The sequence below is a fragment of the Eubalaena glacialis genome, chromosome 3, assembly GCF_028564815.1.
Source record: "Eubalaena glacialis isolate mEubGla1 chromosome 3, mEubGla1.1.hap2.+ XY, whole genome shotgun sequence".
Classification (NCBI taxonomy): Eukaryota; Metazoa; Chordata; class Mammalia; order Artiodactyla; family Balaenidae; genus Eubalaena; species Eubalaena glacialis.
The window spans coordinates 129,247,138-129,271,585 of record NC_083718.1 but is presented as its reverse complement, the minus strand read 5'-3'; the positions used below and the strand labels follow the sequence as shown (position 1 = coordinate 129,271,585).

Below are 24,448 nucleotides of genomic sequence, written 5' to 3'. Positions count from 1 at the left end.
CTCCTCCTCACTTGCTGGTTCCTACCGCATGGGCTTCTCTGTCACACCTAGAATGAATGTGTGCAGTTGCTCCCACCTCAGGGCCTTTGCACATGTTGCCCCTTTCTGGGCCTTTCTTCTTCTAGATGTCCAGATGTCTTTAGCACCTACTTCAGGTCTTTGCTCGAATGTCACAGTCTTAATGAGGGCTTCCCTGACTAACCATTTTGAAATTAAAGAACCCCACATTCACTCACACACCCTTCCTTCATTTACTCCTTTATTTTTCATCATAAAACTTACCACCATAAAACACACTATGTTTTACTCATTAATTTTGATTATCATGGGTCTTGTCCCACTAGAATATAAATTGCCTGAGGGCAGAGGTTTTTTCTGTTTATTGCCCAGTTATATATCCCACAGAGCCTAAACTAATATCTGTCACTGACTAGGTACACAATAAATATTTATTAAGTAATTGAATTCAATAAATATAAAACATTTTAGTAAATATAAAACATTTTTATATGTGTCTGACACATACTAAGTGTACAATAAGTGTTAGCTATTGTTTACTCAGGGTATTAGCCTATGTAGTCACTTCTAGTTTTTTAAGTCTTCTCAATCTTTGATCATAGATCATATTAGCTTCAAAATAGTTCATAGTTTCTTAATTTTTTGCTTTTGCTTTGTCTTCAGTATGCAGTAAATCTAACATTAAAAACTCATGATCATAAAGCTCCAAAGACATTCTCTACAAGGATGATCTGTTAAAAACTAGTTTTCAATAGCCTTTAAGTACATATTTTTATACTCTTTAAAGAGTCCCTAAATACATTTTCCCTAAGTGCATTTTAAGTGAGGAGAATTATAAAAATTCCTAGTGATATATAATTTGTATATATTTATCTATTCATTTTCTATGATTTCTTAAAGGTTATAAAGCTAAATGAGTTTAAACAATTAATTAAAACAATTTTACTCAATCTAATAAATTACTCAAATGGCAAAGAAAAAAATCTAGCATACCATGAGTTTCCTCTACCATTCTCTTTACCTCTTTTTAAATTCCATACATAATAGGATCATAAGTCAAAAAAATGAGCAGTACTCAGGTGGCTCTCTGGAATCCAACACAAGTAGGGCTCTTCTTAATTAGCACTTCTCTGTATCTATGGCACAATGATAGCAAATGTTCGTAGTAATTACTCTGGCTCTCTGTTAGAAAGCCTTGATTGTTTTGCATAGTTTTAGAGTTGTAGGCATCTTATTGTATTATAATCTTTGCTAAATCAGTTATTAATTTACAATGTATATGTAATAATCTTCAATTAACACAAATATTTTATTTACCAAATGCCTCATTCTTCTACCTAACCAATAATGTAGGTATACTGTACCACACATGTTTTTGTACAGTACTTTAGGCTTCCAAGAAAAAAAAATCATCTATGTTGCCAAATTTCAGCACTTAAAATATAAAAATATTAGCATACAAAATCTATCATATGAATTAAAATGGTACATATTATTATAAATATTCTAATCGATAATAGTAGTATTGATTAAAAACTGGGCTCTTTGGGCTTCAAATGTTCATTATATACCAAAGAATTAAAACACCCAGTTAAATTTCCTGAAGGCAGGAGTTTCTGTCAGGAAATGAAACGGACTCTGAATTATGACCATTAATTTACCAGGAAAAAGAGTTGGTTGTAATCAGGAAAGTGTTAAACATTTAGATGACCACTGAACGCAAATCAGAATAAAGGAAAATGCCTCGAATAATCAGCTGGATTTGGCCAGAATATATAAATTTAAGTCAGAGGCTATAGGATAAGAATAAATTCTAGGTCCCTAAACAAAACTTTTAAAAGAATCTCCTTCACTCACTTCCCTACACTAATATATTCCTCTTCATCATGAATTCTAAATAGATACCCTTTTTTCATTGACCCAACACATTTAAGAGATGTTTTTCCTACTAATTACACTTCTTGTCAAGAGTCATAAATAGCAGGTTAAGACCTAGAAATACTTTTGAAATGACAAGATGAAAATAGTTTTCTCAGTAGATAGGGTTTGGAGAAGGCAGAATATATGAGAAAAAAATCTGAATTGACTCTATAGACTTTCCTTTAACAAAGAAAGAAAATTTTGAAAAGCCAAAATTCAATTACCTACACTAAAAAAAAAAAAGAGTAGTCAACCTATCTCAATCTGCCAACCAAGAGGGGGAAAAAAGGGAGGAATTCAGGGAGATTACACAAAAGGCTAGCTTGTAAGATCTCAGCTCAAGCTTTTGTACAATATTTTTTTTTATTTATTTATTTTTGGCTGCGTTGGGTCTTCGTTGCTGCTAGCGGGCTTTCTCTAGTTGCGGTGAGCGGGGGCTACTCTTTGTTGCAGTGCCCGGGTTTCTCATTGCGGTGGCTTCTCTTGTTGTGGAGCACGGGCTCTAGGCGCGCGGGCTTCAGTAGTTGTGGCGCACGGGCCCAGTTGCTCCGCGGCATGTGGGATCTTCCCAGACCAGGACTCGAACCCATGTGCCCTGCATTGGCAGGCGGACTCTTAGCCACTGCACCACCAGGGAAGCCCCCTGTACAATATGTTTTAATATTTCAAGGGGTGAGTATAGCATGTATATTTTTGCATGTCTATCTTTATTGGTTGAACTATAATGTAAAAGAATCTGAAAAAGAATATGTATACATATGTAATATAATTATATATGCATATATATAACTGAATCACTTTGCTGTACACCTAAAACAATGCAAATCAACTATACCTCAATTAAAAAAATAGTAGATAAACAATACTCTATTGCCGAACATAGCCAGGTGGAATATATTTCCCAAAATCTTTACTTTTTCTTATATTACCGTTGAACTTTAGAATAAAAATATTAAAAAAAATTTTTTTTTAAAAAACAAAACAAATTTTTATTTGTTGAACATTGAAAACAATCTATTGAGCATGTCTCTATGGTTGTACTCACATTATGTAAGCATCTATCAGTAAAACATTAAAAGCAGGGAGTCTCTTATTCAGACACTTGCCAAAACAAACAAACAAACAAAAAAACCCATCTATAGCATGAATTAAAAAGACAACATTTCTAGGGTCAAAAGATGCAAATCTATGTCCCAGCTACAACACTAATATTATAAGAAGCAAAAAATAAAATAAAAAGGCGAAATCCTAAGTTAAGCTTTGAAGAATATTTACGGACAGTTGTAGGATCTATGAGCCTAGGCAGTAAGAAGCAAAATTTGCAGCATCCTGAATAGTGAATTGCCACCCTCTAAAACAGAAAGGGTGAGCTTCTCTTATGATTAGTTCTAAAACTTGTGATTTGAGGGTCATATGCAAATATCTGTGTTTTCTTACGTTGTCTCAACCACACGGTGCATAGTCCTTTGTTCATGGAGAAGAAATAGACTAAGCACTAGATAACCAGGCTTATAATCAGAAAGGGCCATGACACTAACTAAAGTTAGTTCTGCTAAAGGGTTTGTAGGACCTAGAGAGAATAATGAGTTAGGACCAGCACACTTAGAATATTGCACAAAGAATTTTTTTAAATCAAAACCTGCAAGATAGGATTAGTGCCTGTGGAGAGGAAAGAATCTTTCTTAGATACCTACTATCCATGATGTCCATCATGCCCAAGTACTTGTCAAAAAGTTAGAAATAGCCTAAGGCAACGAAAGTTTTTTAAACAAATGGCATTATTCAATTTTGCCCATTTAAAACCCATACAGGCCAGGGGCTTCCCTGGTGGCACAGTGGTTGAGAATCCACCTGCCGATGCAGGGGACACAGGTTCGAGCCCTGGTCCGGGAAGATCTCACGTGCCGCAGAGCAACTAAGCCCGCGCACCATAACTACTGAACCTGCGCTCTAGAGCCCGCGAGCCACAACTACTGAGCCCGTGTGCCACAACTACTGAAGCCCGCGCGCATAGAGCCCATGCTCCACAACGAGAGGAGCCACCGCAGTGAGAAGCCCACGCACCACAACAAAGAGTAGTCCCCGCTCGCTGCAACTAGAGAAAGACTGTGCGCAGCAACGAAGACCCAACGCAGCCAAAAATAAATAAATAAAATAAATAAAATTTTTTTTTAAATCTTAAAAAAACCCATACAGGCCAGCCCCTGAAGGCTGATGAAAACAGCCAAATTCAACACATAATGACTCCAGTGATATAATTCTTTCATTACCTAGAGAGAGTCAAGGACCATTAGCCTTAGTAGACAAAGGCTTTTTTTTAAATGGTGGGAGAAATCACTTTGCTGTACACCTGAAACTAACACAACATTGTAAATCAACTATACTCCAATATAAAATAAAAATTTTTATAAATAGATAAATAGAAATGGTGGAAGATCTAGCACTTATGTTACAATATATAATCAAGCTTTATAAAACACTAAAGCTCATTGTCTAAAAACTGATTATGGAGTCTACCTGTTAAAATTGTTCCACATTGTATCTTGGCTTTAAAGAAATGATGGAGCTAGCTAACTGAACTGGCCTACATTCAAAAAAGGCTTGATCTACTGGCATAAAATAATAAAAATGCCAGCTAGTTAATACCACTATTAGGACCAACGATTTAAAAGCTGCACTGTCAACAGTGAAGAATGTAATTTCAGAATTATAATGAAAACTCTCCTATCATAAACTCATAAAAATGACATATATGGATATGGTGGTGTGGGAAATTTAGACAGTATTCCAAAAATAATATTTGAGCCCCAGTTATGTACAAAAGCATATTGAGAGCTGACAAATTATTCTTGGCCACAGTTTACTAAAAAGGCACACACACCCCCCCCACAAAAGGTATAGATTTTTAAAGTTTGAAGGTATCATAAAAATGATCTAATTTAGCCTCGTTTATATAAAAAAGCATTCCTGTACAGTATTCTAAATCGTTTATAATTCAGAAAGCAGAATCTGCTTCCATCTTTTTCTTGTCCTCACAATTTATCTGTTAAAGAAACTGGAACCTTTATTATTCATTATTGCTTGAACTGGACTCAGTAACAATCAGGAAAGAGCTTCATTTTTCTCCTATCACTTCATTAAACATTCTGTCAGGTCTCCCCTCCTCTATCATTGACAGCATCTCTTTCAGATTTCGTCTCAAAACAGTTTTGCCATCAGGTATTAAAACGTTCAGTCTCGTCTAAATCAAAGCATAAATCTTACATTCGATTTAGAGCTTTTCCCCTCCCGCCAGTTCAGGAATGACTCCTGGTGTGTGGGAAGAGGAGAAGCAGTAGCAAGATATGCAAGAGGGCTCTGCTTTGTTCTTTCATGCTCCTTTCTTCCCTCCCCACCCCCATATTTGCCCTTCGCATTTCTGGATCATGGGAAATTTCTGGATCCTGGGAAATGGCAGGGATCAAAAAACGGAAGTCTTCTTTATAATTCTCATTTGACTATTAAATGCACTCTGCATGGCAGGCTTCCAAATATTGGACCTCACAAGACATATCTGTGGATCTGGGGGAGCCCTTCAGCAAGGTCCTATGACCTACGTGTTTCCTGCAATAGACAGTAAACGCTTCAACTAACCAGGTGTAATCATCATTACTGGCTCTCAGGCTCTAGTAGGCAGCCCTTTTTCATAGGGTCCACGTGGTTCCCAGGAATTACAATGGAAGTGCAGCTTGACAAACTGCTGACCCCTTCCTCCTTGCCCTGCTGTCAAGGGCAGCTCCACTTAGCTTCTTCTTTTTTGTCTTCCCCAGAGGAGCAGAGGGGGCGGGTTCTTATCACACTTTGCTCCAAATTATGGGGGTCCACACATCAGGTTCTCTCAAGAAAATGCTCACACTCTGCTTCCAGAGAGGCATGGGAAAAGCCTGCTAGATTCTGACATTTTGCAAAAGCAACTGGCCCGTGGCTGAGATGCCAATTCACCATTTCATAGACAACTCTAACTTTTATAAGCAGTACTTGTGGGCTCCCCAACAATTGAGTTAAGGGTGAGGGAAGCATCTCTCTTCCTTCCCTGTAAAAGAAGACAAAGAAATGCCACATTGCTTTCTACCCCTATGAATTCCTTTCGAAGAATCTTAATCGAATCTCACTTCCCCTAAATAGACCAGAGGCAGAGGACAGTACTGGTGATCTGACCAACTTTCAGTAATTCCTGTGGGGCTGTGTCTAGCACCTCTCTTTGAAGTGTAGAAGTAATTGTCACCTAATGTCCTAAGCTTTGAGGTCTCAGATTTTAAGACAACAGGACATCTTCCATTCCATATGTTGTTACAGATGTAAGGTGACTTTTGAATAAAGCTCTTTTAATGAGAATTTGTCTTTCTGTATTGCCATCCAACTACCCCAAATGAGAAATCCAAAATAAAGAGCCGAAGGCCCTCACCCTAATGGCTCTGTTCCTTTAGAATGAAACTGTTCTTTTATTGAGCTTCACCTGTGGTCCAGCCTAGGTGGAAAGGGCATAAGCAAAGGTAATTAAAAGGGTTATGACAGCAAGAGCAGCATATTATCCTAATTGCATTCTTCCTGGTGTAAATAAATCTATCTGCTTCAGTTGCCACGCTAGCAAACTAGTCCAGGTACCAGATTACACTAGAATATAAAACCCGTATCATAGTAAAATTGGTAAACGTATTCTGAATTAGGAATGAATTAGGACACTATCAGTATACCTATTAATTAGAAAAGCTAGAGTCCTCATATTTAGAAGATGGATAATTCATTGACACTTTCTTTAAGCTTTAGGAAAATGAAATCCAACCATAGATACTATGTTAGCTTTGTTTTTTTTACAATTTCTAAGTAAATTTAATTATCAGTAAGGTAAGTAATCCTGCAATGTCACATAACTAGCTTCCATACTCTAATTCTATTCATAAATATACAGTTAAGTAATCATGAGAAAAGCTAACGTTCAGAGTCGAAAAACCTAGAGCCACACTCTTGGCCCTAGGTCTTGCTGGCTGAGTAATTTTTGGCAAATCGCTTAATCTTACTCAGCCTTGGTTTCCTAATTTGTAGAACAGCAATGATAGTAATATAACAAAGTTGTATGCTTAGTAAAGGAACTGTAAATCACCTTGCAAATATTAGCTTTCTCTGTCTTTAAAAAAGCATTATTTTTCTGATAGATCCCATAAACAGAATTTACCTGAATGATTAGGAGCACAGTCCTTGAAGTCAGATAGTCTCAGAAATCATTCAATGTCAATACATATTTGCTGAGCAAATAATGAAATATTTGTTCAGCCTCTTCCTATGTCAGAACCCCCAGTCATGTATGCAAAATATACAAATACTTCAGTGATTCTCAATCGCAGTACATATTAGAAACCCTGTACAGTAATTTCTGATTCAGTAGGTCTGAGACAAGACCTGAACAAATGCATTTAAGCTTCACAGGTATTTGGAAACTACCCCAGGTCTGAGAACTATATACTAAGCTCCCTCTTAGGGCTGTTATTGGGATTAAATGAGATCATGTATAAAGGTACTGAGTACATGCTCAATTCATATAAGTATGTAGATTATAACCTGCTTGTTTAAAATATTATCTTATATATATTTATAAAAGTTATTTTATAAGACACGTTTAAGAAATAATCAATGGGGAATTCCCTGGCGGGCCAGTGTTTAGGACTTGGCATTTTCACTACCGGGCCCCGGGTTCGATCCCTGGTCGGGGAACTAAGATTCCACAGCCGCACGGCACAGCCAAAAAAATAATAACATAATAATAATCAGTGAATTATTAAAGTGGTGGTTCTCAAACTTCAGCATGATTTTAATGAGGGGTGGGAAACTTGTAAAAACAGATTGCTGGGCCCTATCTCCAGAACTTCTGATTCAGTAGGTCTGAGGCAGAGCCTAAGAATTTGCATTTCTAGCAAATTCCTAGGTGATGCTGATGATGCTGGTGCAAGGATAAAGCTCCAGGAAACACTGCATTAGAGAAACATTAATCATATCTTAAAAATGATGTACATATAAAATAAAAAGAAACAATAGGCAGAAAATACAGTGTCAAAATTTTATAGTTTAGATGTCAGTGAGATTGATTTTGTTGGATGACTTGAAATATAGTCTCATATGGTTACTACTTTCTCAATGAAGCCTTAACTGACAACTTTCCCCTGGGGTGGGGGCGGTGGCAGGGGGGATGGGAAAGTATAGTCCCATTGCACCTTATATTGAGTTGAGGTGTATCACTGCACTTAACAGTTTTGTATGGAAATGAACTGGTAAGGCATTACTTCCTCCCTTTAGTAGAAAGCAAGCTCCACGAAGTTAGAGACCAAGTCTTACTTACCTATGTACCCACAGAGCCTAACACAGTGCTGGCAGACATTCAACAAAATGGTTGAAAACTCAGTTTGGAATAAATTTTATTTATTTTTTTTAACTCTCGTGGTAATTCCATGGACTTTCATGGGAAAGTCTAAAGGTATATAGACAACCATCTCCTTTTCCTCTCTCTTTCATCAGAGCAGTGGTTCTCAAAAAGGGGGAGGAAGTACCTCCAGAAGACATTTGGCTATGTTAGGAGACATTTTTGTCTATCACAACTGGAGAAGATCCTACTATCCTTTAGTGGGTAGGGTTCAGGATGCTGCTAAACATCCTACAGTGCCCAGGACAGCCTCCATAACAAAGAATTATCCAGCCCCAAATGTCAAAAGTGACTACATTGAGAAACTCAGCATTAGAGGAATCCAAGTGAGCTGATTAAGCAGGGGTCCTAAATTCTCCCACCACCCTCCTAAACAAAAGTTTGGCCTTAAACCAAAGAAAGAACATCAATAGCAACAATTTACAAGGAGATAACTGTTTTACAGACAGCATTTTGCAACCTAGGGCTCAAGGTCACTCAGCTAGCTAGTGGGATTAGAAATAACATACAGTCTCACTCTGAACCAAACACTCTTGAAGACCTTCTTAACTCTGGGCCAGCTGATCCGTTATCTAATCTGAACCTCACCAGTAGCTATTCAACCACTCATTGTTCCTGATAGCTCACTTTCTGTGCCTACACAAGATTGCCTGTGTCAGGAGAACTCTTTCCTTCAGATATTGTTTTGATAATAATTTAACTTATTTTTATCATTTTCCTTCATTCAGTTACGTGGCTCAGCTCTTCTTTTTCAGACTAGGCCTGTTTAAATATTAATTCTAATCTTGGTTAGAAATATTTTGCAAAATAACCTGATGGGAAGATAATGAAGCAGCATCCTTAACAGTCAGGAGCAAGAAAAACAAACAGCTGTGACCTTCCCCTTCTTTGTAAACGAGCCCTGAATGTCATCCCAAAGACTCTGCTCCTGGAACAACCATCTGCAATCAGCACAAACTCTTGGTGTTTTTACTGTCTCGGGCACTCCCAGATTTCCCTGTCCGTACCCACTCTCTTTTCTGCTACCTTGCTACCAAATGCATGTTGACCAATATGGCAGAATAATTGATTTCGGGCACGCCAACGTGGGAAACAGAAGGTAAACCTGGTCAGCTGTAAATACAAATGCGGCAGAGAAAAAGACGTGTGAGAAAACAGAGGCTGACCTGGAGGCAAGCTTGAGGCTGAGGGTGATTTACTTGGTAGAGCACCTTTGCTGTAAGAAAAAGCTTTGACTATGCTTCTAACTTTCTGTAGTTCTCATTTCCAGAAAAGGGAAAGTAGGAGAAAGAAGGAAGGGAGGGAGGGAAGGAGGGAGAGAGGAAGGAAGGAAGGAGAGAGTGAAGAAGGAAAAGGGAAAGGGGAATGAAATGAGCATTTATTCAATAACTACTACACAAACATGATGGTATATACTTTGCCATTTGTTATGTTATTTGATCCTCACAATAGTCCTGTAAGGTACTTACTTATAAGGTAAGATATTGTCTCTGTTTTTCAGATAAGGAAAGTGAAGTTCAAAAAGGTTAAGTAACCTGCCCAAGATCACAGAGCTGGGATGTGAACACATATTTCTGGCCTCAAAGTCCAGAAAAAAAGAAAGGGGGTAGGCTCTGGGAAGATATTGTTAAAAATGTTAAGAATATTCATTTTGCGAACATGTGACCAGGCATGATAGGAAACTGAATTGAGATATGAGATTGTACTTTCTACAGCAGGATATCCAATCCCTATACCTACTCCATAATGTTTCCTTTTTTTAAATATTTATTCATTTACTTCCTCAACAAATAATTGTGGAGCACTAAGTGTGAGCAAGGCATTGTGCTAATCACCATCAAAGGTACACCTGTGAACAAGGCATGATATTTACTGTCTAGTGGGGAAGACAGACAGATATACATGCAATTAAAATACAGTTTGATAAATGCTATAACAAGTGAAACCCCAAGGAGGTATAAGAACACGTAAGTACTGACAAGGAGGACTGTCAGACACAGTTTCAAGTTGAGACTCAAGGCATAAGTAAGAAAAATTAAAGCACTTTCTTCTATTAACACTGTTTGAAGGAACTGCACATGTGCGCACACACATACACCACTCACACTCAAAACAATACTCTAATTCCAGGTCATAAATGGAAGACCTCTGTTGCTCCATCTGCCATGCCATCCATAGACAATAGAGCCAATTTCAGAGCATGTGGTGAAAAGCAACATCGGACTAAAAGCCAGATCCGAATTTCAATCCAAGCTTGCCCAGTTTCTGGCTGTGTAACTGTGGAAAAGTAATTTAACCTCCCTGAGCCTAAGTTTACTCATCTGCAAAAGGAATTAAGCTAAACCATTTCTAAAGTCTCTCCCACTTTTAACATATATAACATAGAGCTTTAACTCATAGTTTTAACTCTAATGACTTCTAACTACATATCACAGCTTGCTAATCAGAAATTGGTTGGACACTATTCAATTTCTCAGCATTTTAGACTTTTATAAGGATGACTATTTCAAGTTACGTTATTTTTTTTTTAAACTGAACCCCAGTCGCACAAATTTCACAATCAATATGAAAGGTAAGAAAAACTGACATCATAGATGGAAGTATATCAGCTTTTGAGAAATTGAAATAAAATAAAGTTCCAAAAGGGGAAAAAAAGAACATGTTTAAATACAGCATTAGAGTCTTCTAAGCCATATCCAAATGTCATTAGTGTCTCCAAATGAAAAGAAATGTTAAAAGATAGAATTTTTCTCATCTTGTAGCATAATACCTGACTGCCCAGGGTAGAAAAATAATAGGACTAAAGGTTAGAAAAGCTGAATTTCAGTCTTAAGAGTATTTTATTCACAGGTCAATCTTTTAAAAGTGTCCATATGTCAAATGTAAAATGACATTCAAAATTGTAATGAAATGGGAGTTCCCTGGTGGTCTAGTTGTTAGGATCCGGCACTTTCACTACCCTGGTCCGGGTTCAATCCCTGGTGAGGGAACTGAGATCCCGCAAGCTGCTCAGCACGGCCAAAAAATTATGATGAAATGATCAAGTGATATGTAAATTGACAGTAAGCAACAAAGACTCTATGCTTCCTCATCTTTAGAAATGAGAAAAATGACATCTGCAAACCTTCCCTACCTCTTGAAGATTACTGAGTTAACAATTATAAAGGTTTTATACCTTGGAAGAAAGTTGTAATGCAACAGAAACAGGTAGAGGGACTATGGTACCTTTTTCTTTTAAATCACTTTAGTAAAAAAGATTATTAAACTCACAATTTTAATAATAACCTAACAAGTTGGTTTTTCAAGGTATAATATTTTGCCCCAAATTTCAGTGAAACATATAAAGTGAACACAAACATATAAATTCATTTGCCAATCCTTACAATTATATTTGATATTAAATATCAGCAGTTTTTAATAAAATCATCTTTAATAAATTACTTTTTGTTAAACAAGACTAACCCAAAATAAGAAAATACTTATAACGAAGGAAGGAAGGGAGGGAGGGAGGAAAGAGAAAATATCTTTCCAGGTATGTAATTCTAGAGAAGTGAGATTTAAAGATTCTGAATGTAGAAAATCATTTATTAGGAACTAACTAAAGACTATTTCTAGGTGAGAGTGATGTATCCTCTGGAAAAGACACTGCCTAAAGGCAGCCTTTCAAACTTTATTCACCACCCATCCCATTGTCTATATTTTTCAATCAGAATTTTCCTGTCCAAGCATACCAGATGTCAATATTTCAAAAGCATCTCAAAGGCTCTGACCCATAAGTTACTTATTCCCTGTGGATCATGGAACCAACTTTTTTCTATAATAAAAAGCATTCAATGAGTTGAGCCTTTCCCTACTTGAAATTTTGAAGTAAGACAAACAGTAATAGTCAATTCCTGATTATCCAGAAATAAATTCATGTTATAGATTACTAAGATATGATCTGGGAACTCTTCCTACTACAGGAAGAAGCAATACCTGCTCTAAGCTGTATCTATGGGTTTATGGGTTTCAGTTCAGAGGGGCGTACCAGTATACTCTTCCACTCATGTGCATAATTTTAGAAGAACTGCATCTTAAATTTCACCCATCTATTCGTTCGACAAATTATTATTGAACACTTACTAAGTGCTAGGCACCAAGAGAAAGATTTAGTAGTCTCTACTTTCAAGATGTTTACAGCTTAATTTCATATTCATGTGAAAATGTACCATCAATAAAGAAAGAATAGAACAGAAAAATGAATACTTGAAATATGGACCTTAGGATTTCCAGTTAAAGGAAGATAATTTAGTATCACTTCGGTACCTTTTTTCTTAGAACTTGAGCAATTATTACATATCTGACCCGAGATTTAACTTTATAGCTAACTTTCTGAGAATTTATAATATTATTACAAGACAGTACTATTATGAGTTAGAGCTAACCTCCAATCTTCTAATATCTAATCAGTACAAGTCCCTGGATATACTAATAACAAATTTACTTTCTCTTTCATGGGCCACACTTAACTTTTACACTCAGATGCTACTGAGGCTCTTTAACCTAAAGAGGTAGTTCAACACAGTAAACATGTACACACAAATGCTCATTAGACCATTATATTTGCAAAGAAAACCCAGAAAATTCAGTCAGTTATGCTAGTTAAATTAAAGCAATGCAATTAAATATTATCAAACATTAAAATTATAGAGAATGAATAAAAATATAGAGAAATATATATGCTTGATTCATTCAATAATATATTCATTTATACTAGACAGTTTGGATTAAAGGATAAATATCACACAATCAGGACCCTCAAGGCGCTCATAGCCTAGTGGTAGGTATCTATGAAGAGACCTACAAGAGAGGACAACAAATAGGCACATGGCAAACCCCCCTTGCCTCAATCCCATAAAACTCAGGTCCAACTCCAGACACATGACAACCTACACAGAGCCAGGTTTGATCCAGGAAAATTAATCCAGGATGCAGAAAAATTGGAAGCAGTCCTAGGAAAAAACAGAAAGTTTCTAGCAGACTGGCTTGGGCATAGGGCACTGTTCTCTCAGGCATGAAGCATAGACTGGCTGTCCTAAAGCTGAACTATAATTCACCAGAACAATGGGAGGCGGAGTAAACTACAGTGATACTTTGACCCTGGGATGTTAAGCCACTGACTGATTTCCTGTCAGGCTTCTCGCTCCTTTTGCTTCAGGGCAGTGGTAGGACTAAAGACCCACAGGAGGACTGAGAAACGAGACGGACAAGTAAACTCAACATTTTAAATCAATATAGGGGCACTAATAGATGTATGTTGAAGATGTAACGGGAGCATCAAAGAGGAAGAACTTAACTGTGCTCGTAGGGAGTGTCAGAGGGGAAGATGGTGATGAAAGTTTGAAAAAGAAAGTAGGGACATTTGTGCTGAGGTTTGAAGGATAAAAAGGAATTTTCAGCATTACACACAAACACACACAGCATCAAAAAGGCAGAGGAGCATAAAAGAATGTGTGTGGTCTCCAGTATTGGAATGGTAGGGTCATTAAGTTTAGGATGGATGTGAGAAGGAGTGAGAGATAAAGCAGGAAGGGTAACCATGGGTCAGATCCTGGAGAGTCTGGTATACCTTGCTATGGAATTTTGATTTTTATCCTGGGTAGAGTTAATGGAGAGCCATTACTTTATTTTAGGATTGTGAAATGATCAGATTTGCCTGTCAGGAGGATCATGTTTGCAACAGTGTGAAAAATAAATTAGAGGTGATTTAGGCCTAATGCAAAGAGACCCTTTAGTGTATAGGTGGTTCTAATCCATACTAGACATGATGAGTGCTGAATTATATCTGTGGCAGTGGAGGTAAAGATTAGGATCAATAGTAATGACCGACTTATTCAGGGTTGAGCAGAGGCCTGTAAAAGAGAGTCAAGGATAACTCCAGATTCTCTGCTTGTGCAACAGGTGGATAAAGGTGACGTTAAATAAAATCTCAACTATGGAAAATTATATATGAACAAAAACTAGTGGTAACCTGCAAATGAGAAGTTGGGTTAGGAAAATAGGATCCTTTGTTTCAATGTTCTATTGTACGTTAAAAAAAAAAAATAGAACGATTGGGGCTACATCTAGGTTTAAATGCACGCTCTGCAAATTACTAGTTTATAACTTTGAGTAGATTATTTAATTTCTATAAATTTAGTCTTAGCCAATATTAATTTGTTTATAATTCATCTTGTTTCTAAGAAGATTTAAAGTAGTTTACAAAACTACATACAATTCAACAAAACAAAGTGTATAAAGAGAGACAATGAGAGGAAAAAAGAATAAGGATATGAAAAACAAAATTAATCCACAGATGCATAATTTATGATCCCATAGTCTTATGAAAAAAGTGGGCTCATTCCAATTTTGAGCTTCCTAACTGTCTACCTAACATTGGGAAACTCAATGAGTTTCATGACTACCTAACATTGGGAAACTCATTAGCTACCTAACTCATTAGCTACCTAACATTGGGAAACTCAATGAGCTTCATGACTTACTTTGTCTATTGTTAGCTAGTGACATTTCAGAGAAACATCTTCATCAGGTACTCATAATGCAGATACGTCATAAAATAGTGATCAGCATGAGAAATAACATCCTTGAACTTAATATGTCAAGTTTCTCAATGCCAGTCAGCATTACGACAGCCAAACACAAATCAGCAAAAGCACTTCTACGTGGCCAAAATAACGACCTAGATAAAGAGCTATCTCAAGATAGCTTTTTCTTGATTACAAGAAAAATTTTAGCATATCTAAAGGAATGAAAAGACTACGTGTTTATTCAGGAAATCCCTCATAAAGAGCGCCCCCCCTAAAGTTACTCAAGGACACAATCTAACCTCCTTCCCACTCCAATGGTCTGCTTGATGATTTCTGAGCCGCGGGTTTGCCAGTGGCAGTTCTCAAGGTTCTTCAGCCTCAATACAGACAAAAACCCAGTTTTCAGAAATACAAGATGCAGCATAAAACCACACTAAATAGGACCAACTGAATGAAAGGAAGTCTAGATTCATGAATGTTCTAAATATTCAAAAGATATTCTAGTCCTTTAATACAATATAAGCAATGAGCTAAAAATATTACCATTAAAATTCCTCAAAGGCTTGTTTTAGTAAGTTATTTCTAATTAATATACTTTTCTACCATTTAATGCTGCCAAAAACTTGAAAATGGTTTGTTTACCAAATAATTTAAATAGGTTACATGCCTCTCTTGACCCATATAAACTTATGTATAATCTATTAATTTGCTTATTCTTCATCATACTTAAGGCATTGATTCAGAATCAGGCAATGAGAATTTACATAGGTTAAAACATAACCAGTCTTGACCTTAGAATTAGGCACGTGAAGCCTATGTCGTTTTGTCTTTGTGTTGTTTCTATAGATTACTAAATAAAGTTTATGTGTGAGAAGTGTGATAATTATTCAATGCAGAATTACCATAAAGTTTTACAAAGTATACCTTTTAATGTAAGACTTTCTTAATGGTTAACAAGGATAAGGGAAGGGATGGATTCCAATGCTATTCTTTATAACTTCAAGTCTGTCCTACCTCACATAGCTAAGATATCCCTGGACACATTTATTTATGACCAAAGATTCTTTTAAACAACATAATGGTTCTTGTTTAGTCACAGATATTCTTTCACTACAGTAAAGGTGTTAAATCAGCAGAATCAACATCACTGCCATGGGAAAAGAATGTGATGACATTTTTGTGCAGCCAAACAAAATAAGTGTGAATAAGAGGATGAGAACAGTGACTAAAAAGAAAAAAAGAGCTTAACTCAAAGTGAAAGATACTGTTAATACCAGAATTTGTGAAGTATGAATGTCTATTAAGTAACTTTTGTAGTTTTTTCTCATTTTATAACTCGATATTTTTAAACTAATACTTACAAAATGTATATAATCATAGGCTAATTTGAAAATGACTTTTGAATTTTTTTGTAAGGCAAACCTAGAGTGATAATACATTTTTTATAAAATTTTAATGTCAATTTAAAAATCTTATTTTTGTCTCTGGATTTGGACAGTGAAACACAATCCAGTGAACTACAAAATGTACATAAAGAACCTGTCCTTCAAGTTTTTTAAATACATAAATTTTGAATTGCTTTTTATAAAACTGGATTTAAAATTTTTCACCCTACAGGAAAATTGTCACTCAACAAGTACTTAGGACCATTCCTGACTTTGTTCGGAGTCTTCCTTGTCAGGTAACACACACCTTGACAGTAGAGCTATTAAGAGTGCAGCTCTTCTCTGAAGTCCTAATGGCCAAGAGAAGCCACAGAAAAGATGGCTGGGAGGCCACCCATCCTTTCTCATTAAAGAGCTAGAACATAACAAATCATCCTATTCTTGATCTTTTCTTTCACAAAATTGTCAGACAGATGCAGAATAGGAATCAGCAAAGTGACACTGTGGTTCTCCAATTGAACTAGGGATTTTTTACCATGACTTTAATGTCCCTCTAATGTCATGTTGCCCTCATGGGAAACAACCCAAGTTTATAAACACAGTAACATACGATGGGAACCAACAGAAGGGAGGAGAAGGGAGTGGGGAGAGAAAGCAAAGGCAAACAAAGGAACTGTCTTTATTTTGAACCCTAATTATTTGTTAAAAAGCTGTGCCTCCATCTAAACGTAGAACAATGGGAATAGATAAAGCAGCCTCTTTTGGGTTCCTTTTTCAGAAGTAGCTTCCTAGCTTCTTTCTGGAAGAATAAAAAAATGATGGGGCTAGCCCAGAATTTCTCAACCTCGGCACTACTGACAATTTGAACCAGATAATTCTTTGTTGTGTGGGCCATCCTGGACACTATAGAATGTTAAGCAGCACCCTCTAGAAACCAATAGCATCACCCCAGTAATGACAATCAAAAATGTCTTCAGACACTGCAAAATTGTCTCTGGTCAAGAACCACTAGGCCAGCCCTTACACAAAATATTTTAAACTTTTCTTTAGTCCCTTCCGAGCTTTCTGGCTGACAGAATGGACTGCTATAGTCAGCAACATGATGACTGGCAAAATGTCCTCTCGTGGGAACTTTCTCCTATTGTGGTATATTTTATTAAATATTTTGTCAGGAAATCCATTAAAGAGAATATATTTAGAGAAATAAAATAAAGACAAAAAAGAAACAACCTTATAACTAAGTGACATAAGATCATTGCACACTAATTCCTCCTTACGTCCCCAGGAAACTGTTCTAGAAAGCAGCCAAAATCTAAAATACTGAAAGAGAGGTTAAAGACCACCTCACGAAGCAAATGGTGACCAAAAACAAGGAACGAAAACTGCCATTATTTTTCCCATTTTAAAAACATTTTTTTTTTCAATGACTACGCCTGCTCGCAGCCACAGCACCATCGCTTTGCTCCCTTTGGAAAAAAAACCCTCAAAAGAGTTGACTCTGCTGTCTCTAATTCTCCTCCTCCCATTCTCTCTTTAACCTATTCCAACTGTCCTTGTCAAGGTCTTCAGCAACCTGAAGGCTTAGGTGGGCTAGAGTGTCTGTTTCTAAGGTAGATCACACACAAGGCTGGCAAGCTGGAGCTGGCTCTTAGCGGGAGGCCTCAGTTCCTTCTCACATGGGCCTCTCCACAGGAATGCTTGAGTGTTTTCCCAAAAGTAAGCAATATAAGAGAGCACCAGATATGCAAGAGCAAGGCAGAAGCCACAATGCCTTTACGTACAACATAGCCTTCCACCATACTCTACAGGTCACACAGGTCAGCCCCAATTCAGTGTGGGAGGAGAGTATGTAAGGGTGTGAACACCAGTAGGCAAAGAACATTGAAGCCATCTTAAAGGCAAGCTACCACAGCAGTCAAATGGCTTACCATGTGAACGGCAAAATAATTTGAATCTACCTCAGAGGTGACCCAGATGCATCTTTTCCCACTTACACCACTTCAAAAAATGAGAATATTTGTTCACCTCGTCTTGCCTCCCCATCTCTAGAGAGCCCTAAAACCTCTGTACAATATCACCTTAGCATCTGTGAGCAGCTAGCCTACTTTTTGTTAGCAATGTATTTCTAATTTTAAAAGTGGATCACAAACAATAAAGTTGTGACACTTCTGAGGAAAGTATATCATCCTCTTGATTCAGCAGGAAAAAAAAGTTTATCTACCTTTCCACGTTAGACTTGATAGACCTTGAGGAAAGTGAACAGATATTAAAATGCTGAATGTAGGCAAAGGGGAGACAGTCATGGGGCTTGGTTATGCCTTTATCCACAGTACATAATTTAATCTTAGACATCAAGAAAGTACCTAATGTCTTTGTGTCTCAGTTTCCTTATAGGTAAAATGCAGATATGATCACACTCACATGTATAGTGAAATCTGAATATAAATTGGGAACTGAGCTCTAGTTTAACTATATATCAAGATATGTCTATATACGTGTCTCTCTCTACATATATGTCTATATATAGAGACATATCTTGACTTATATATAATATGTATTTACAAATAATAAACTTGACCAAATTCCTTAGATACAGACTATTCATATTTCACAGCATCACTCACCTCTTCCTATAGCATTGCTCCACAAACTCTATAAACATTGAGCCTTCCTTCTAACATACTATGACTCTCAGTGCTATGAAAAAACTCTGATGTCATAAACACATTGTGTTACAGTATCACTAAGGACCAGATCCATTTTTAGTCACATAATCCCTGAAGTACTACCATTCTTGCTAGCCTCAACAGAGTGCCTTGGAGTACAAAGAAAGAGGGGGAGGGGACTACACAAAGTCCTGAAGCTACAAAAATTCTTAATATATTTTTTATTATTAATCACTGGCAAAGAAGTAGACAGTTTGGAGGTGGGAGAGGCAGTGGAGGGCTTTAAAATTATTATTTACATCTCCGCTAAATATCATGGCACCTTCTAGGCACAAATGCTTAGGGGGCAGAAAATCATCCCACAGACCCCGTTTCGCCCCCTGCCAACATCTCCACAGCAAGATAGAAACTCAAGAGTGTAATTTGCCTGCTAACTAGATGTCAAACAGCTACCTCCAACAAATGGCAGTTTTTATCATTAATTTTTTTCATGCGTTTTCATCTGTGAGGTTTATAATCCATAAGAACAACCTAATAATGAATAAGTAAAATCAAAGAGATCTTTTAAAAGCCTGTGTGCTTTTATTGTTATAAATGCTTCACAAGTAAAAATCAGTCAAAAGCATAAAGGTACCCTGATTTGAACTTCCTTTGTGTTTGAATTAGAGCGTTTCTCTTAGAACACTCTCACATCAGGCTTCCGCTTCTCTTGGCAAAATCATGAATTGGCTGATGTTGTCTTAGAGGCTTTCTCACATCCCCTTTCCCAGCATCACTCCTCTTTCATGGACCCCTTTCCGTTACCTAGGAGTCCCTCATGCTGCCTTCCACATTCCGCCTACTGCACAGTCATGTTCCAGACTCTTTATACCCCTCCCTTCTACCATTACAATATGTTTTTCCTAAGATTTGCTTGCTTTGGGAGGCTTGCTGGCAGGGGGAATGGGGAGGATGACTACCCTAATAATTTTTACTAAAATGTTGAATTAGTCCTCATTCTCTTTAGAATTGTTTTCTTAAGCAGAGATTCCTAGAAATGCTATCAACATCCCAGCCCAAAATATTGCAGGTATTTTGGTGAATAATATGAGGGAATGCTTCAATAGAACTAGACCTTTTAGAAAAATGAAGTCCATTAGGTAGCTTTACTTGGCCTAGGGAGCTGATGTAGGAAAGCTGCTCTCCCTGAAATCATCCTCAAGGATAGGAATGTAACCCTAAACATCTAATGAGTATCCAATTGGCTTCTCACTGAACTTAAAATAAAATCTACACTCCTGTTTAGGGTCAAAAAAAACCCCGGCCTCTCACTACCTGTCTCTACCTCACCCACTACACTCCAGCCTAACTGGCCATCCTTCTGTATTTGAACGTGCCAAGCTGCAACCTCATTCCTGCCTTAAGGCTTGCAGTGCTATGTTCCAGTTCTTGGCATGCAAATTACTCTTCATCATTTGGTTCCCAACTAAAATGTCATCTCTTCAGACAACCTAAAGTAACCCCACACTTTCTAGCATATCATCCTGTTTTATTTTATTCATGACATTAATCACTGTGAAATTTTCTTATTTATGTATTTGTTTACCTGGCCTTTCCAGCCCCCTCTTTCAATGTACCCTTCATTGTCTATCATGTCCATCACTGCATCCCTAATGTTTTGCACAGAACCTAGTACATATTCAGTGGCAAATAAATATTGCTGAATGAATGCACGAATAGATGAATCCAAGCATAACTTAACCTTTAAACTTAAGTAATTGAGTGAGAAATCCTTGTTGGACTAATACTGGAAGTCGGGGGCGGGGGGCGGGGGGTGTTAATAGCACTATAACCAATGTAGCTAACTTGTGTTTCTATGACATTTATTGATAATGGACTACAGCATTTCTTTTCATTAAAACATTATAAATATTGGATTGATAAATATTCTATTTGCCTTTTTGAAAAGCTGTCCTTTAATGAGGTGTCACAAATGAAAGCTAGTATCCCTTGAGAAATACTGCCAACTCATCTTATTCTTCTGTCAATGTTAAGAAACTGCATTTCCCTTTGGCCAATTTCTAGCTGTTCTAGATATGTAGGATCTATTGTTAGGATTTCAGAAGCCAATGAGCAACTTGCCTGTCACGGGGTCTAACAAATGATCTCTCCCAGCATGCAATGTAGCTAAGCAGAGAAACAGCTCTCCTAAAAGGATAACCAACACAGCCTGGAATGTTGCTAAACCTATAGTTTATTATAGAGCAAAGTTCACCCCAGCCCACCAAAGAAAAACAAAACAAACACAAAACCCCGAACATTTAGCAATTTTGTTTTCTACCAGGCAGTCCCAGATTAGTCGGTTGTAGCTTAGAAGCAGACGTCTGAGAGCAGTTCAGCAAGGCTGCAGTTGGATGCTTTTGTAGCGCTCTCCTCTTAAAAGGCAAAATTGAGACAAGTTAATGGATTCCAACTTCCTGGGCTTGCTTTTGTTATCTATAAAATATCACAGTTAATTGTGCTTTGCTAAAGGGAAACTCCAAGGATTTTTTTAAAGGTATCTTTCCGTCTAAGAAATATTGAGTAATCTGGTTAAAAAAAGAAAGAAACTCAACATTAGTCAAGAGAGAAAAAAACATAAGTCAATAAGAGCCAAATAACATTACTTTTAAGTAAAACATGTAGTATGAGAAAACTTTATTTTTAAAGAACTACAATAAAATTTCTCGAGACCCCATTTCCTAGGAAAGCTTGGTTATTAACTCCTCCAGAAGAACTCTTAACACTTAAATGACAAAACTCTATTAATTGCTGTTCAATTATTTCACTGTCAAGTTAAGTTTAAGAAAATACACACAATCCTGTCTTGGCTTACAAATCAAAAACTTCTTAGTGTTTTTTTTGGGGGGGGGTGTGGTTAGTAATGAGATATGTTTCATCAAACTGTTATACTAGTTCACGTCTCATTAATTTGGTCTCGTTTGTATCTTTTTGCACTTCTACCAAGATTAATCTCAGGGTAAGATTGTCTCCAGGTAGCATGTACTGGAAAACTGGAAAATTTTTTCCACTCTTCACGGACCATTTACAATCTGCAAGGTTCGGGGTGGGTATGTAATGTATTTCTGCCAACGGACAGCCACATCAGCAGTGCTGAAAACCAATCCTCCTGTTTCATTCATGGTGCCATATGGTTCCATAAAAAAGGAGCGAACCAAAAGTGCAGCTAATGCACCCTGTCAATCTGGATTCACACTAATTCTTTGATATTATGATAAGGAAACTGTTGGTAGATGAATATATTCTCTCATTCTTTCTTTAGTTGTCTACCACTATAAACATGTACTAATTCATTGGGAGAGAAAAAATCAGGTTTAAGGTCTCTTCTGTTTTACAGGAGATGTATTATTTTTAAGGAAATACACTGTAATAAAATTATTATACATATATTATAGTTTCTAGCAGAAAATCCCGGGTGTTTCGTAGTAACATCTTCCAAGAGATTGAGGATCATGGTTTGAAACCCTTTCCAATAAGTGATCTGAGTACTCCGGGGCAATTAAAAAGCAAGCTGAAGCACCAAGATAAAGTTGTGTCCCCCTAGTGACCTCTAGAGTGGAGCTAAGCTCCCACAAGCAAGACTTAGGGAAAAAAGCAAGAAGCCAGCCAAAGCCTGGCGCGCTCTGTAAACCAAGACGATATTTTCAATAGTACACCCCCTCGCATCTCAGAGTGTGGTCCTATTTTATACAACCCCAAGGAGCAATAAATCTCCGCCTCTCGGGCCATGAGGCCCATTGGGTCGAAATCCAACTTCAAACGCCGCTCATTCCTCCTCCCCACCAAGCTCAGGTCCAGTTCCCCGGCACAGCCTTCCTCACCGCGCATGGTGTCGAGCTGGCTTCCACCTCTCTGCAGTGCTGCAAACAGCCTCTCGGCCACTGCTGGCTCCCCAGCGGGAGAGCCGGAGCGCTAGGAAGCCGGCGAGCGTCGACCTCTGCGAGTCCGCGCTGCGACCGCCGGCGGCCGCTGCACCTGCTCCCCGCGCGCCGCGCTGCGCTATGCGCGTCCTGGGGACGGCCGCACCCCCCCGCCCCCCGCCCGATGCCGCCCAGGAGGCTCCCTCCCGAGTCCAGCTCCCGACAACGCCGCGATGCCTTAAGTCACCCCAGCAGCAAGCTCGTCCTCGTTCTCCCTGCCAGCGCCTCTCCCGCACCCCCCCCCCGGAACTTTCCAACTTCAGAAGCCCCGGTTCCAAAGGAGCAACAGGGGCCCTGCTCAGCATGAGTCACTGCCCGCCTCGACAGGTCGGGAAGGGGGAAATAGGCTGCGGGGACCCGGCCCGTAGCGAGTCCCCTTGACCATCGGGGAAAAGAAGGGCCAGACAGCTCCTCTCTCCTCCTGAGGATGGAGATTGGGAAAATGGATGCAGAACTTGTCACCCTGGGATGAAAGGACGGAGGGAGGAGAGAGGTTGGAAGGAAGGAATAGCAGAGACCATGAAAAACTAACTCTCTCTCTACACACACACACACACACACACACACACACACACACACACACGGCCTGATTCCGAAAAGGTTAAGACCCTGGGAGCCGAGAGTCGCCTCTCTCCCCACTGCCCTGAGGGAGTAAGGTGCAACAGATACCCAAGCTTGTGGAGTAAGAAAGCGGTGGGGTGAGAGAGTCTTCAGGTTTCCCCGGGTTACAAAAAGGGGACAAACTCCTATCGGAGTCTCCCCGGAGGCAAAGGGAGGTGCAGCAGTGTTGAGGTCTCCCCACCTCCCGGAGAAGGAAAACTCTTCCCCAGCAGGCAGCTTTTCACTTGGCCGAGCCTGAGTGTAAACAGGCCAGCCAGAGGAGCGGACCGCGGTGGGAGGTGGGATGGGGCGAGGCGAGAATGGAGCAGAACTCACCCTTGATGCTGGGGGGCTTTCTCTTCTTGGCCATCTTCTGCCCCCTCCCCTCCCCCGGAGCGTTTCCTCCTGCTGCCGCCCAGCTCCGGGAGCCGGCGCCGTGGCTTCCAGGCGAGCTCTCGCCGCAGCTCTCAGCTCAGCAAGCTCTTTGTTGCTGTGATGGCATCTGCGAGGAGGCGGCGGCGGCGGCGGCGGCGGCGGCGGCGGCGGCGGCGGCGGCCCGGCTGCGCGCTCGGCTCGGCTCGGCTCGGCTGGGGCCGGCGCCGCCGCCCCTCTGCTCTCTGCCGCGCCGCGAGGCTCGCGCTCGCGCTGCTGGGGCCGCTGCGGCGGCGGCGGCGGCGGCTGTGGACGCTGCTGTGCTCTCCCTGCTGCTGGAGGGGGCAGCGCTGGGCTCCCCGAGTGCCCGCCCAGCGCTGACCTCCCTCTTTCCTGCACCCTCCCTCCCCCACTCCCTACCCCGGGTGTCCCGTCTGAGCCGCCAGCTCCAATCCAACCAGTGACGGCGCTGTCATCCGGCAGCCGCTGCTGGGGAAGGCGGCGGTGGCGG

General features: G+C 39.1%; 1 protein-coding gene across 1 annotated transcript in view; it reads right to left on the bottom strand.

Annotated features, from left to right (window-relative positions):
* SLC44A5 (solute carrier family 44 member 5) overlaps positions 1–24,120 on the bottom strand; it is a 367,788-nt gene extending 343,668 nt beyond the window's left edge. The window contains exon 1 of the mRNA XM_061186439.1: positions 23,902–24,120. Within this exon, the coding sequence (XP_061042422.1) occupies positions 23,902–23,935 (34 nt within the window). The 5' untranslated portion in view covers positions 23,936–24,120. The remainder of the gene's footprint in view (positions 1–23,901) is intronic.
* Positions 24,121–24,448: the final 328 nt, after the last annotated feature.